Raw genomic sequence first — 14,061 nt, 5'->3', positions numbered from 1 at the left:
TATTACCTGTCTCTTATTAAAATGAATTAGCATTTTAATGAGACTTTGCCAGATGGTGTCTTGGTATGCTACTAGAGGATGCTTTGAGGCTCCTAGTGCCGCGCTTTGAGTGCTGCAGACAAAATCTCCTGAAAACTGTCTTCCACTGGTTTGCCAACATGCAGTAATAGTATTAGTACAGTATGTGAGAGCTACACACTGCAGAAGCGCATTTGCATGTGTAGGTCAGATGTGCATGGGATTAGAACATGAGTATGTGGATGGCATGTTCTCCAACTCCTAACACATGACAAAATTAATTGTTTGTAGGCTGCGAAAGGCTGTCGGTTGTGGCTGCTGGGATCTATGCTATGGATCAGAGCTGCAAATATAATTAGATACCTTTATCTCACATGCTCAGCCTGACTTGAAAGCGTACGCGGGTATCGGCGTTCGTGTAAAAGCATGTTTTTTTTGTTGTTGTTTTTTTACCCATTTTCGCCACACGATCAGAGCAGAAACACGTTGGTAGCCGGGAGGTGGGAGGCACTACAACATCAATGCCAGCAGCAGGGGAGGTAATCAAAATGTTTGGTGCAATGTTTCACTCATTCATTTGAGGAGGTGTTAACTCTGCAGTGGACATTGCAATCTGATTACACAATATCGGCGTGGGTGTCAAAATGCCACGGCTTACATTTCCTTCCTAAACCGAGGCGTTTCGCTTTGAGCAATGGCATGACATTTCCTCTGCACCTCAGCGCGGTGCTTTCTTTGATTTCTCTGGTCTCTTTTAAGGTAAAGGAGAGCAAAAAAAAAAAAACACTTGGTCACTGATGGGCCACATTTTCCCGTGGGACAAATCTATAGTGAAGAGATCCCATCTATACGTTGAATCTGTCAACCAGAGTCAGTTATTATGTGTGACCCTAAACCTAATACTGTGCAAATATATAACTGTACATTAGGCTAAATATTAGAAACAGAATACTAAATATTGCAAAAAAAAACACAGTGGATACATGCAGTTTCATAAAAGTAACAAGTAATATGTAAATATAAATAAAAGTCCAGATGTCTGCCTCTCTATTATTCTACCATACGAGGGTTCTGCTCAAGATTTCTTCCTGTTCAGAGGGAGTTTTCCCGTGCCACAGCTATGGGCTCTGGATCTAGATCTGGATCTGGATCTTAACTCACGCTAAATAAATAAATTCTAATTGAATTTTTAGCCTCACACCGTTTTGGAACCAGCCCTGCTTCCAGTCACAGTGACATGGGTAGTGCAGCGGGCAATTCAACAAGTGTTACAGCTGGAGCCTCTAAAAGTGTTTTATACGAAAAAAAAATAGTCAGTTCAGATTCTGCCAGGAAAAACAAATCTCCCTCTTCCTGCAAATTGAGCCCGCTGAGTCTTAAAAAACAAGTTCAAACAAGGAACGAAGCAATCTAAGCATCAACAACGCATCGGAGCATCCCACCAGGTTTGGGGGAGATCTGTGAGGGAATGATGATCACAAGAAGTCATTAACAAATGGTAAGATCGTGAGCTGACAGTGCGGCATTTGAAAGTAATCTGTCAGTGATACTTTAGTAGTGAACGGTATTTAGTTTGGGAGCTGGGAGGAGGTCCCTCTGATAAAAAATAGCTGAGAGCAGCTCATTTAAAAACAAACAGAACACCAGAACGTGAACTTTTCACTTTTAGGACCGTGAACAAAATTTAAAACGATGAACTATGACCGACGCATTTTAATCTGTGTGAACTGAACTTTGAGCTCTTACGAAGTTTGAACCCGTGCAACTCTGACTGCTGTTTTATTTCAACAACATGTTATCACATAAGCAGTTGGGCGTCAGGGCGGATGCAAGGAGATTACAAATGGTTTCATCTCCAACCCCGCCTGGCTCATGTTTAACATTTGTAAAAATACAAACGCTACTACCTTGAATAGTCTGATGGCTTCACTGTCATTAGCCTGCTTTGGATGAATACGTCTTTACAGCAGGGACCAGACTGCATTTTCTCCTTGTTACTTTTCCTGCGTGCGGCGTGATCTATACTGTCTTCACTTCACAGTGTGAAACACATTTACAGTAATAACTCAGTATCACCGCCACAGGCCGCAAACACTCATCATTCTATTTTCCTGCCACAAATAGTGCTTTCACCAAAATTGCAAGTACAACCCGTATTTGCAAGCGCAATCTTTGCAGACGACGGATAGAAAGCACAGACGTAAAAAAAAAATAAAAAAACTTTATCAGTCTGCATCATTATGCAGGAAATCATCCATTTTTGAATAAGAAGAATAGAGTTGAAGGGACTAGTCAACACCACGCATATTCTTGCGGAGAAGATTCTTACGTGAGTAAAACAGCATACAGAGAATGAGCAGGAGAGTGGCTATGAAGGATGTCATTTGTATTCAATGGACAATATTCTATCTAGAGGACATACAAACTTGGAAAGAAAAACATATTCATGAGAAAAAGAATACAGTTGATCTACACTGTTGCACTTACTGTATGTAATCCATCCCATTTTTTAATTTGTGCTATGTTTAGTTTTTTCCTTTACTTTTTTGTCTTTGTAAAAAAAAAATTCCCTAATGGGAATCAGAAGATTCTCAACTGACTCAAGCGTTGTGATGCTTAATTCATCAATGCAATTGCAATATATGCAAATGTCACAGACGGTCACTTATTATTGCCTTGCAAGTCAAGCCAACATCCTGCAATTTGGTCCATTGGGAAACTGATTATGCTTTACTATACTGATCTATCAGGCCAATCAGATCATTTGAAAGGACTTCATAACGGTGATGGACAGAAGAGCTACAGCGACATTGCCATACATGCCATTATGCGTCTGTTGTAGATATATTTAGAGCAAAATAACCTTAAAGAAACAATTAACAATGCTCTGACTGGTTATAATACTATCCATATGTGTACAGATGTGTTTTTTCTCTTCTTCTTCTCTATATTAGTTGAAACATGCCCCATAATGAAATCCACATGGATTGTTACCAGACTCACATTGTGATAAGAATTGAGCCTGGCTACTCCAGGCCAGGAGAATGGTGTGTAATAGTGAAGCTGACCAAATGAATCTCCACTGAGACTGTAGAAAAAGGCCACGTTCAGAGCGTCTGGTTCGACATCATCTTGTGATGCACACACAGATGCATATAATGACATCACATTGTGATCAGTGAGAGCCAGACTCCGAACAGTATCAGCCCTCTGAACCCAGCGATGTGGAGGCCTGATCGGATTATTGTTTTTAAATGGCGTTTGATGTAGATAGAGTCTCTGTCAATCATCTGTGCTGTATATAATATTCTAAAACTGATATTTGCAAAGAGCGATGTGATCACAAGCAGTAAAGGTCAGTAAACACGATTAAACACAATGTTCAGTCCCACAAGCTAACATCTGTGTTTTGTTCCATTAGCTTGCGTCGAAATTAGATGTGTGATGTGAATTCCTGGCTATTTAATCTGATGAAGATTCAAGGTGGCATGGAACCATTGATTATTTTGATTTTGAGTGAGCTGGTTTATTTGCAGCCTCCATTTTCTGGATGCCTGAATCACTCTCCCCTCCCTGGATACACAAAGGGCACCATGGAGCGGCTGCACTCCGACAACCGTATCAGCCTGCGCGAACAAGCCTAAACTCCTTAATGACCCATCCTGGTGGTAAACCTCACCACACATCTAAAGGAGGCTTTTTAAATACGAGGTGAGGGAATAAATTAATTAGCCTTTTTTTTTTCACTTAAGAATAACATCATGATGGGGGGGAAAAAAAGTGAGTTGAAAGTTGTGCAGATCATATGCCGTCATTTTCAGATAAAATGCGCTGCATCTTAAATTCAGTTTTCGCCTTCATTAAGTTGCACTTTTCTTCTTTTCTTATACGGCGGCACTGGCAGTTTAATGAAGGCTTGAACGCTAATTAACCAGGCACATAAAGAGTGCCTGGGAATAAAAAAAAAGTGAAGGAAAAAGATCTATAACTACCCAGCGCTCTGTTGGGGAGATTCTCTTGCCCTTCCTCTGCCTTACCGTGGTAATGGGTTTTCTCTCCCTAGGCTGCCCAAGTACTGTACGTGTGTCATTACACATATTGTTTTGCCCGAAGACACACACATAGTCACAAACACAAATGGAAGTCTACTTATGCACATGGACTTCACAAATATATGGTGCCTCTTTTAGAGCACGTCAGAACACTTCCTTAAAACTTCTGCAGGGCGGTAATAAAGAAACAAACATGCAGTTATTTTGCTATAGAAATAACAGCACGCATTGAGTTACACACACCTCTCTCAGACCCACTTGATGACCAACGTATGAAATTTTGAAAGGCCCTTCCCCTCTGAAAATGTTTGACTACACTTGGCAATATGTACCCATTAGTGACTTAAACACAAAGTGCCTCCCCTGCTAGCTGTTTGATTATAATTAAATTACATTCTTCCCCAGGGAAAGTAAAATCCTCATGTCTATGTGCCATGGCACAGTGGGAGCTGGTGACACAAGACGGCGGAGGGAGAGAGACAGAGGGAATGACAGATTATAAACACATGTAATTCAAATGATGGCATTAAGGAATCTGACTGCAGGGAAAACAAACAGCAAAGAGACATTCAAATATGCTGCAGACTCATGCGGCATCGTGCATATCCTGCATGTGCACAGCCTCGTTTGAGTTATTACTGTTATCTCGGCCATCTTCCCCACCGACCCTAAAAGAAATAAAACAGACAAAACTCGCCCGTTTGGTATATATTCACTGTCTGCTCTGAATCAATGGAATCACACTGACTATCAGCGCTGATGGGTTCATAGGCAAATGAGAGGTCTGCAGACAGTAGCAGAGGACAATCAATGAACCTCCGGAGGGGGCTCCCCCGCAAGCCACCACTTCAACCACAGTGTTTGCACTACACCCAGTAGAGATCGTTGCCTGGTAACAAACGATCACTTGGACTGGTGTGACAAGTTCCGACCTACACAGTGACGTTGGGTCCTGACCAAATACTATCTCTGGCCTTGCAAAATAAAAATAAACATTGCAAAATAGATTCAAACCTAGCACAATCTGATGCCCCTCAAGTGTGAGTAAGAAAAAAAATCTATTATTAAAAAAGGTGTACAAATTCCTATTACCAGAAAAAGGTGTAGAAAGGAAGCAAGTTTTGAATGTCAAATGACAATTCAGGCCAAAAGAATGAAGTAAATGTTAAAAAGGAATAAAAAAAAGACCATAAGACACTGCAAATTTGCTTGAATGAAGTCTGCAGAGACTGAATAGATGTGCCATTTTTGCTTTGTTGTGTGTTTCCCTGCGAGCTCCAGCGAGTTGTGTTGTAATCTTTATTAAAACAATCCATCTCCTTTCTCTCATGGCATCATTTTTAAAAAAAACAACAACAGCTCGTAGTTGCATGAGCAGAGAAGGGATGCAATGAAAAAACACCTAGTCTCTTCTCTTTACATATTAAGGCAGCAGAGAGGAAAATGCCTGTATAGGTTGCCCTCAAAATAACGTTAGATGAACGAATTAGTCACAGACTTTGCCTTGATTTTGTTTAAATTCCTGGCTCAGAGTGAGGGAGCTCGTAGCAGTTCGTAGAAAGTCATTTTTCTGATCTGGCGCTGGAGGGAATGCTAGTACCCCATTCTCTGTGATATGCAAAGTTAGCGTCTGGATTTCGCAAAGAAAATCTTTAAATACGCTGTTTGCTGGTAGACATATCTTTATCCCAAATCAGCACCAGTGTTGCTTACAGGCAAACTCTTTTGTTAGCTTTCAAAATGTGCACTGATACACTGTGAGCATTAGCTCCACATCATCTTGTCAGCATTGTAAGTCGCTCTCGCTTCCTTCCTTTTTTTTCTTTTACTTCATTTGGCACATGTTTCTTTCAGATGGACACAGGGAAAATAAGAAACATGCAAATCCCACAACTACAAACCTCTGCCACACCGAAGAATGCTCCATGAATATCAAGCACTGATAATGAAGTCATTTGTTTGAGAGTTGCCAGGTCTCCCACCAAGGCTGGTATTCATTAGTCAGTCAGTGCCTCAGAAAAGACAGCTTCCCTGTGACTCACACAGAATATAATTAGAATTTCCATACATTTCACCTGTTCATGAAACTTGGCGCTGCATCTCGAAAATACACCCCCTCCGCAGGCCACATCCACACGAATATGATTTTTGGGTGAAGACACTTGAGCTTTGTGCATTCAGGCCAGACATGACGACCGATCCTGAATTTTCGGTGACGGGAGTCGCACCTTTTTGTATCCAGGTTCCAGGGTGAAAAAGACAAAATCAGAGCCTGTGCGATTTCTTTTTTTTTGTGTGTGTGGACCCTCCGGTCCCCGATGTCTCATAACAACATCAATGGTGGACTACAGGCTCTTGTTGGATGGCTAGGACAATATATAGTGTTACTGTACATATCTATATACTGTATGTAAGTACATGGCGCGCAGGGTTGATGCACATGTTTCCCCTCTTCTTCTTTTGTTTTGGCTGAGTTCAGTAACAGAAACAGCACCATGCATAGGCCTTGGATATTACTACGGCATTTCTACTGGTAGATGCGGTTTAGCAACGGACTCATCGTACAGAGAAAATCTCGAAACGCCGCCGAGGAACACGGGAGAAAAAAAAATTATTTTGGTATGTGTGGAAGTGGTTGCCTGGTGTAAGGTGCACCTGAAACAGCTGTTCTGTCACATCCTCTTTTGCGAGTGTTTTGCTAATATGCTTCCTGTGAAAATTAACAATACCACCAAAAAAAAAAAGATACATTAAATGAAAAAGACTGCAGCAGAGGCGGTTTGGGAGGTTTATCAAAGGAGGGCTTATGTAAACCACAGAGGAGGTAGAGTGCGGTGACAAATTGCTTTCTTCTTGCCACTGCTGACCTCAAGATTCGCACTTGTATGAGTATGACAGCTTTGTGTGGGTGCATCAGGACCTGTCTGTGTGAAAGACATATCAATGATCCAGCTTACCATTGACAGTGAGAGACACCTCTTTCTCCCCAGCTCCAACGCGTGGGACCACAGCGCGGCAGACGTATTTCCCAGCGTCCTCCTGTCTCACAGATTTCAGCGTCAGGAGGTTCTCATTGCTAAGAACCTGTGGCAAAGAAGTCAAAGGTCATCACATGCAGCGACTGCAGGGACACCTTTGCATTCATGATGGCAACAAGGCAGCGCTATGGGGAAAAGCCAAGGCAGCACATGGATCATTTAATACCTTAAAGGGCACCTCTTCTCAATTATTAAAATCCAATTTAGGGTCTGAGCTCGGTGGAGTAAGGCTGTGGCCTTTGATGTTGACAAAAGGAAAGGTGAAATGAGTCTGAATTTGTGGATCAAATCATGTGGGAGCAGGTCACCAAGAGGCTGGGACAATAATGCCCTGAAATGTTAGGTTAGACAGACCTTAAAGCTAGGACATAAAATTACAACTGCAAAAAAAGTACTTTTTAGGCCATGGAAGTTCTGAAATAACAAAAAAAAAAAAAAAAATCTTAGCTTGACACAACTTTAAATCAACTGCATGCCACAGTTCGTGGTTGTATAATGTATAAAACATACACGCTCTCTGCAGTGTGAACCAATGTACTCACCACTCCAGAGCCCCTTTTCATCCACACTATGGTAAGAGAGGGATTTCCTGTCCAGGCGCAGTTGAACACAGCATCAGATCCAAGGTCAACCTGCAAGGACTGAGGCTCTGCAGCCATGCGAGGACCAACTATTGAAAGAATCCATAACTAAGCATTAGCTAGCTCCGGCTCTCGACAAAATGCGAACAACAGTAAACATCCATAACCTTGCATAATGACTTTGCTGGTATTGTAGAAAGGTATTCGAGATTACTGATGGGCCCACTCACAGTAAACATCAACATTGCGGCTGATGTTGGTGCTGCCGAGAGGGTTGGTAACCTCGCAGGAAACGGGCTCTGTGAAGAAGGAATGGTCCACAATGACCTCATATGTGTCTCCAGTGACTTCCTTGATTATACTTCCTCCTTTGGCCCACCTGGTGTGAGGATTAGGACACGGCGAAAAAGGGTGGAGAAGGAGAGAAAGGAAAAGGGGGAAAGGCGTTAAGACAGGTTTTCACACCTCCTTATGTCAGTGGAGTTCCTTTGTGAGAATAAATCATCATTCTGGGGCAGGTTCTCTGTGCTGGCTTCAGCATATTTTTGTGGCAGCCCTCCATGCCGTGACAAGCTCCCTGGCAACTCAGAGCAGACAGCACGTTCCTCATTACGGCAGACAGAGAGTGTGGGACAGAGTGCCAGCTAAGAAAAACAAATCACAGGATGACAAATGGGTCGCTCCTCCACCTTTGAAGACATTGCTTGACACATACTGTATTAAACACAACAGCTGACAGTAATAAATTGACATGGGATCACATAAAAAACATCTGTTTGTGTTTGTGAATGATGGCTTCTGCGCCTGCGATACAGGCGCTCCCCACATGTTGAGGTGAGACTTTTACGATGTCACGGGCAGCGGCGTCTCACTCTGCGTGGTGTGGATGGCTCTCCGCTGCTGCTGCAGACAAGGCCCATTTATAAAAATGTAGCAAGGGTATCCATAGATGCGTCGGGTCTCTTTGGAAACATTTAGACGCTGCTGTGGGGCATTCAATGCATCACGGCCTCCGCGATGGATACGTGGCTGCATGCTGATGTGGCGAATGAAAACAGTGACAGTCTCCTTTTCACATTCCTGCCAGAGCCGAGAAGAGTTTTCATGGGATAGAGAACTCATTTGTTTTCCATGACTAAGCTCGCCCCATGCTTGACTGAAATGCTATCATTTAAATGAGAACAGATTACCTCATTCAATCAGTAAGTGAAGTGAAGCAGAATTCTAATTGGGCTTCATGGGATTCTTTTTGCGTGCCCGCTTTTTTTTTCCCTTTTTTTTAAGCAGTAGATCCTTTCAGAGCTGTTTGCTTGCGTGACAGGGATACAGCTGAGAGCTCAGCAGCACCTGCGTTTTCCAAAAATGTTTAAATTGGGGCATAAGGGTGTTTTTGCATCTGCCTAAACGTCTGAACGAGCAGTAGTGGCATTCGGGGAGAATGCAGTCGAAGGGCTTTAAAAGAGACTGGCGGAATATCGTCAAAATATTAGCACAGATTCATGTAGATGTCACACACTGAAAGATTAAAAGAACGCGAAAATCCATTATGTTAATGATGATGCGCGTTGATGTTCTTAGCGCGCTGCCCCTGAATATGACTAACACTACAAATGTTTCAGCTGCTGTTTATATGACTACGATGATCAAGAGGATGCTGGTGATGAATAAGTTATTAATTACACTTGTACCAGTTGCCGTAATCGTGACAAACATGGGGATGATAATGGTTATGATCATTGAATGATGCTGTCCATGACGGCAGCTGTGATGGTGATCATGAAGGTGATGGGAATTAAACTGGTTTTACATCTAGTAAAGTAAAGTAAAGTAAAGTAAAGTAAAGTAAAGTAAAGTAAAGTAAAGTCCAGCCTGACATAAAGCCATTCCTTAGCAATTTCTAACATAGAATACAATAACCTCACTTTTAGGTTTTTATTGTCAGGCTAACTTTAACATTATCAACTCAAGGACAGCAGAAACCAAGTTGTTCCTACATCAACTGTGCAGACTGGGAACCTGCAGTTTGGGCATGTACTGTACCTACTCACAGACCTGGTGTAACAGCAGAGAATGAAGTCTGCAAAGCCACTGTCAAGCATCTAACACCCAGTAGAGATCGTTGCCTGGTAACAAACGATCACTTGGACTGGTGTGACAAGTTCCGACCTACACAGTGATGTTGGGTCCTGACCAAATACTATCTCTGGCCTTGCAAAATAAAAATAAACATTGCAAAATAGATTCAAACCTTTTTACTCCCACTCGATAATGAGGGTTGAGTCTGGAGTTAGTGTATTTGCGCTCATAATCCCAGTGTAACAAATTCTCTCTTTGTTCATCATTCAAATGTTAGATCAGTTATACCTTTCAGCCACAACATTAAAACCACTGACAAGTAACGTGTATAACATGGCCATCTTGTGACAATACAATACTCTGCTGGAAAACGTTTGGACCTGGTATTCGTGTGGATGTTATTTAGACATGGAGCACCCACCTAGGCCAGACCAGACACCCCCACCCCATAGCAATAACACTCCTTGATGGCAGCAGGCATCCCCAGCAGGATGCAGCCTGACACAGACAGACACTCTAGGAGCAACTCAAAAAATAAGAGGAACAGCACAAGGTGTTGACCTGGCCTCCACATTCACTGTATCCCAAACTGATCAAGTGTCTGTGGGATGATGCACAGAGGGCACCTCTCCTCAACCCCCAGGACGCCCTCAGAAGACCCACGTCCATTCTCTGATGAGTCACAGGTGTTTTAGAGGCACAAGGGAGACCTACACAATGTTAGGAATATTAGGTGGTCATAATGTAATGCCTGATCGGTGTATTTTAGCTTCCAGAAATCAGTTGTGTTACTCTCCCTGTGTATTATTTGCTGCTTATCTGCTCTTTCTTTTAACTTATGCCGTGCAGATGAGCAAATATTCCATTCTCCTTAAGCCAAGCCATTGTCCAGCTGTTCCTTTGAGTAGAAAAGGAGATGCATTTCATGACTAAAGGGCCGCATTTCAAATTAACAGTGTCATGATTGTTATGATTATGATGATGACAACAACAACAGCAGCAGCGACGCAGATGACTGTGAGATCTGCACATATAAGAGTATGTCACCGCTTCCACCTACACGTTGCCGGCTCATACTGTAGGAGTCGTAAAGGGTAAGGACAGATGTTCGGGCAGCCGGCTGCTCCTGAATGGAGGTGGCGGCTGCCAAGTTTGGGAGCCCTTGACGGTGTTAGAGGGAGCAGAGACAGAATGTCGTCCTCCTCGGGGAGCATGGGAGCTCTGTCGGCGCGCTGGGCCTCGTCCAAGACTCATGTCTAAACATAGCCGGCCCGGGGTAACACAAACACCTGCATTCCCTTTGGGAGGTTAGAAGGACCGGTGCGAGCTTACTCAATAGCTGACTCACTTTGCACTGCTACATCCTGTTCAGGGATTTGAATCAGACAGAGGGTGTGAATCCCGCCGTGACTCTGTGTGTGGCTGTGCGTGTCTGCGTGTGCATACACGTGGTGTGCGCGTCGCTGGATGTGTAAGCCAACGCTGTTACACTGATAAAAGGTTTGCCATTAATGGAAGCAGAGGATGAAAGTATTGTGGGGGAGGGATGGAGTTTTGTATTTGCTGAATGTGATTAAGGCAATAAAGCAGTAACAATTAAATTAGGCAGGTATCTGTGCCATCAGCATCAAGACTCACAGTAAATCAGGCCCTACAGTTATTATCAGCATGGTTAAGCACAGCACGCTGCTGTGCCCTCCTTGCATATTGAAAGTGATGACTACTGTCAGTGTAATGTAAAATAAGTACGCAGGTTTAATAGCAGCATGTTGTGATTCTGACATGGACATAATTACAGATCTATTTTGATCTTTTTTTTATTATTATTATAAACTGGATAAGAATTAGCTAAAGCATTTTGGCAAAACCTGTAGAAATTCATAGGACTTTTCAGGATTGTGTCAAGCTTTACGGCGCTACACTCTTAGTTGCAACTTTCTAGGCTTATTTCCAGTTTCGGTCAGTCTCAGCTTGTTTTGCATGTTTGCCGAAACAGTGCAAATTATTCTGCATGTTTGCAATTATGCTGAGATTCGCTGAACTAATTATGTTTCAGGTTTTGCGCTGAAGCTTTTGCTAAAATAGCGTATTATTTGCTTTCACACGAGCTGCGCAAGTGTGAACGGGGTACGGCTAATTTAAGCATGGATGTTGTGACTAGGCAGCATTAGCCATGTCCAAAAAATGCTAAATGTATCAATTAGCAACCTCCAAGGTTTGCAAAAGAAAAAAAAAGAAGATATGGTGATTATGGTGTCAGTCAGAAGCAAACAAAGGAATTCAACTGCAGCAACAACAACAACACAGAGCGTATGTGTGGAGGACTGGGATGTTATTTGCTGCAGTGTTGTCGCTCTGTGCATGGTGGTATTTGCAGATGAGGGACCTGATTTGCTTTGTTTGTTATTCTTTCTCTTCTCTCTGGTGGGTTCTTGTTTGGATCTGAGAAAAACCCTCTGTGTCTTCATCAGATGGTGGGTGAGTGATTGTGATGTTTGCCAGTTATCCCTCCTACCATGATGAAGATGTTCCAAGCCACACGGCACTCCCTCCCAGAGAGTGTTGATTCCCTGAGTACCGCCTGCAACACATGCCCATTACTCTTACTTCATTCAGACTTTCAGACTTTCCGGCATCGCTTTCAACTTCAACTTCAACTTCAACTCTCTCACCTTCGCACAAACTACTTCCTTCTTTGATTCTCCCTTCGAGCTGTGATCTGGCCAAAGTCCATGTGTCCATTTTCAGGTTTTAACTAAGATTTACTGAACCAGTGCGTAAATCCTATAGGCAGCGAAAAAGCACCGTCCCTTTGACTAGTGCCCCCAACTATCTTGGGTCTGTCTCAAGTGTCCATTGAATTGTAGGATGGCAAAGTGGTGCAGTGCACACTGGGAATAGATGGCTCTCTCGGGAATGGAAAAGAGGCCATTCGTCTGAGAACTACTCTGTCCTTGTGCAGTATCTGATCTGGGGTAGACAGAGTGTATTAGCACTGAATAATGGCCCCACACTGCTTGACCAGCTTCCTGCTCTCCTCTGTGATATTGCTCTCCAGAGGGAGAATTTGTGGGGGCCTCTCCCCAGTCAAACCACTCAGGCAAGCATTATGAGGCCCCAAACCCCCCGGTCTTCCAGTGGTGAAGGGGGGATCTGAAGTGCTTGTATAAACTGCAGAAACATCTAAATGGGAGACATTGGATCTGTGAAACTGACAAAGAGTGCACCCTCGTAGCATTAGAAGATATTAGCCTCACTATATTTTCTTAAACCTGCAAATTGTGTAAGAGAGCACATAACACAGTGACAGAAGAGTGACGAAAAATAAAATGGAGGGTCGGAATTAGGTGATTTTTTTTTAGCTACAACCTTCGACCATTTTTCATTCTGTAGAAACATTCAAACTAAAAGAAAAAGCCATCTCAACTGGCATTGAATTTTAGCTCTTGATACCCCGGGGAGAAGTCTACCATTGATCCAGTCTCATAACAATAGAGGTGAAATCCCTTTGCAGGTGAAATAGACGTTCTGCCTCGGCTGTGCACCTATACAATCAAATACAAACCTTGTTTTCCACAGCATCACAGCCCCCCTCCCCCTTTCTCTTTTTTCTTTTTCCAAAAGGGCAGGATCCATCAAAAAAGCAACATCTCTGTTTTGCCACCTGTGAGTGTGTTGTACATCCATTTCATTTCCCAGTACCATTACGAGATTCACAGCCAGCCAATTCCCTTTGCTATCGATTTCACTCCATTTATTTTTTCGAGGGGTTTTAAAAACCTCCCACACAGAAAAACCATCTCTTGACAAATCACTTTGGTGTTACACGTCTGGATGGCCCCTCAAGACTTCATGAGGATAATTAACGTCCATTTTTACAGACACAAAACAAAAACAAAATAAAACCCAAAATGGAATCTAACATCGGAGAGCATACCAATAAGGTTTGATGAATCTAAAGAATTAGATTAGACAGATGATAGATACTTTAGTTATACAGAGGGAAATAATAATAATAATAATAATAATAATAATAATAATAATAATAATAATAGTGAAATTATAATAGTCCAGTTGGTTCCTCACAGGGAAACGTTGAACAAGCTTCTCTGTCTGACTATGGTGCCGTGTAGAGGATGGTGGACATTGTTCATAAAGGGCCAGAGTTTCTTCAATGTCCTTGCCTCTGCCACTGCCGGGACTCTGGCACTGCCTCTACCACAGGCGTGAGGTGTCCTTGTTCTTAGTGCTGCCTCCCCAGCACACCGCAGCATAGAAGAGGACACAATCTGATAG

The 14,061-nt window shown here is 42.8% G+C and overlaps 1 protein-coding gene across 11 annotated transcripts in view; it reads right to left on the bottom strand.

Moving 5' to 3' along the window:
* The window catches only part of kirrel3b (kirre like nephrin family adhesion molecule 3b), a 151,789-nt gene that overhangs the window by 15,979 nt on the left and 121,749 nt on the right, over positions 1-14,061 (bottom strand). For all 11 annotated transcript variants that reach the window (XM_047594518.1, XM_047594519.1, XM_047594521.1 and 8 more), the window contains exons 8-10: positions 7,920-8,068; positions 7,651-7,778; positions 7,028-7,154 (exon numbers count right to left, since the gene is read on the bottom strand). In XM_047594518.1, coding sequence (XP_047450474.1) covers positions 7,028-7,154; positions 7,651-7,778; positions 7,920-8,068 — 404 coding nt within the window. The remainder of the gene's footprint in view (positions 1-7,027; positions 7,155-7,650; positions 7,779-7,919; positions 8,069-14,061) is intronic.

The sequence above is a fragment of the Mugil cephalus genome, chromosome 9, assembly GCF_022458985.1.
Source record: "Mugil cephalus isolate CIBA_MC_2020 chromosome 9, CIBA_Mcephalus_1.1, whole genome shotgun sequence".
Taxonomy (NCBI): Eukaryota; Metazoa; Chordata; class Actinopteri; order Mugiliformes; family Mugilidae; genus Mugil; species Mugil cephalus.
The sequence above is the reverse complement of the archived record's forward strand: the minus strand, read 5'-3'. Positions and strand labels throughout refer to the sequence as shown.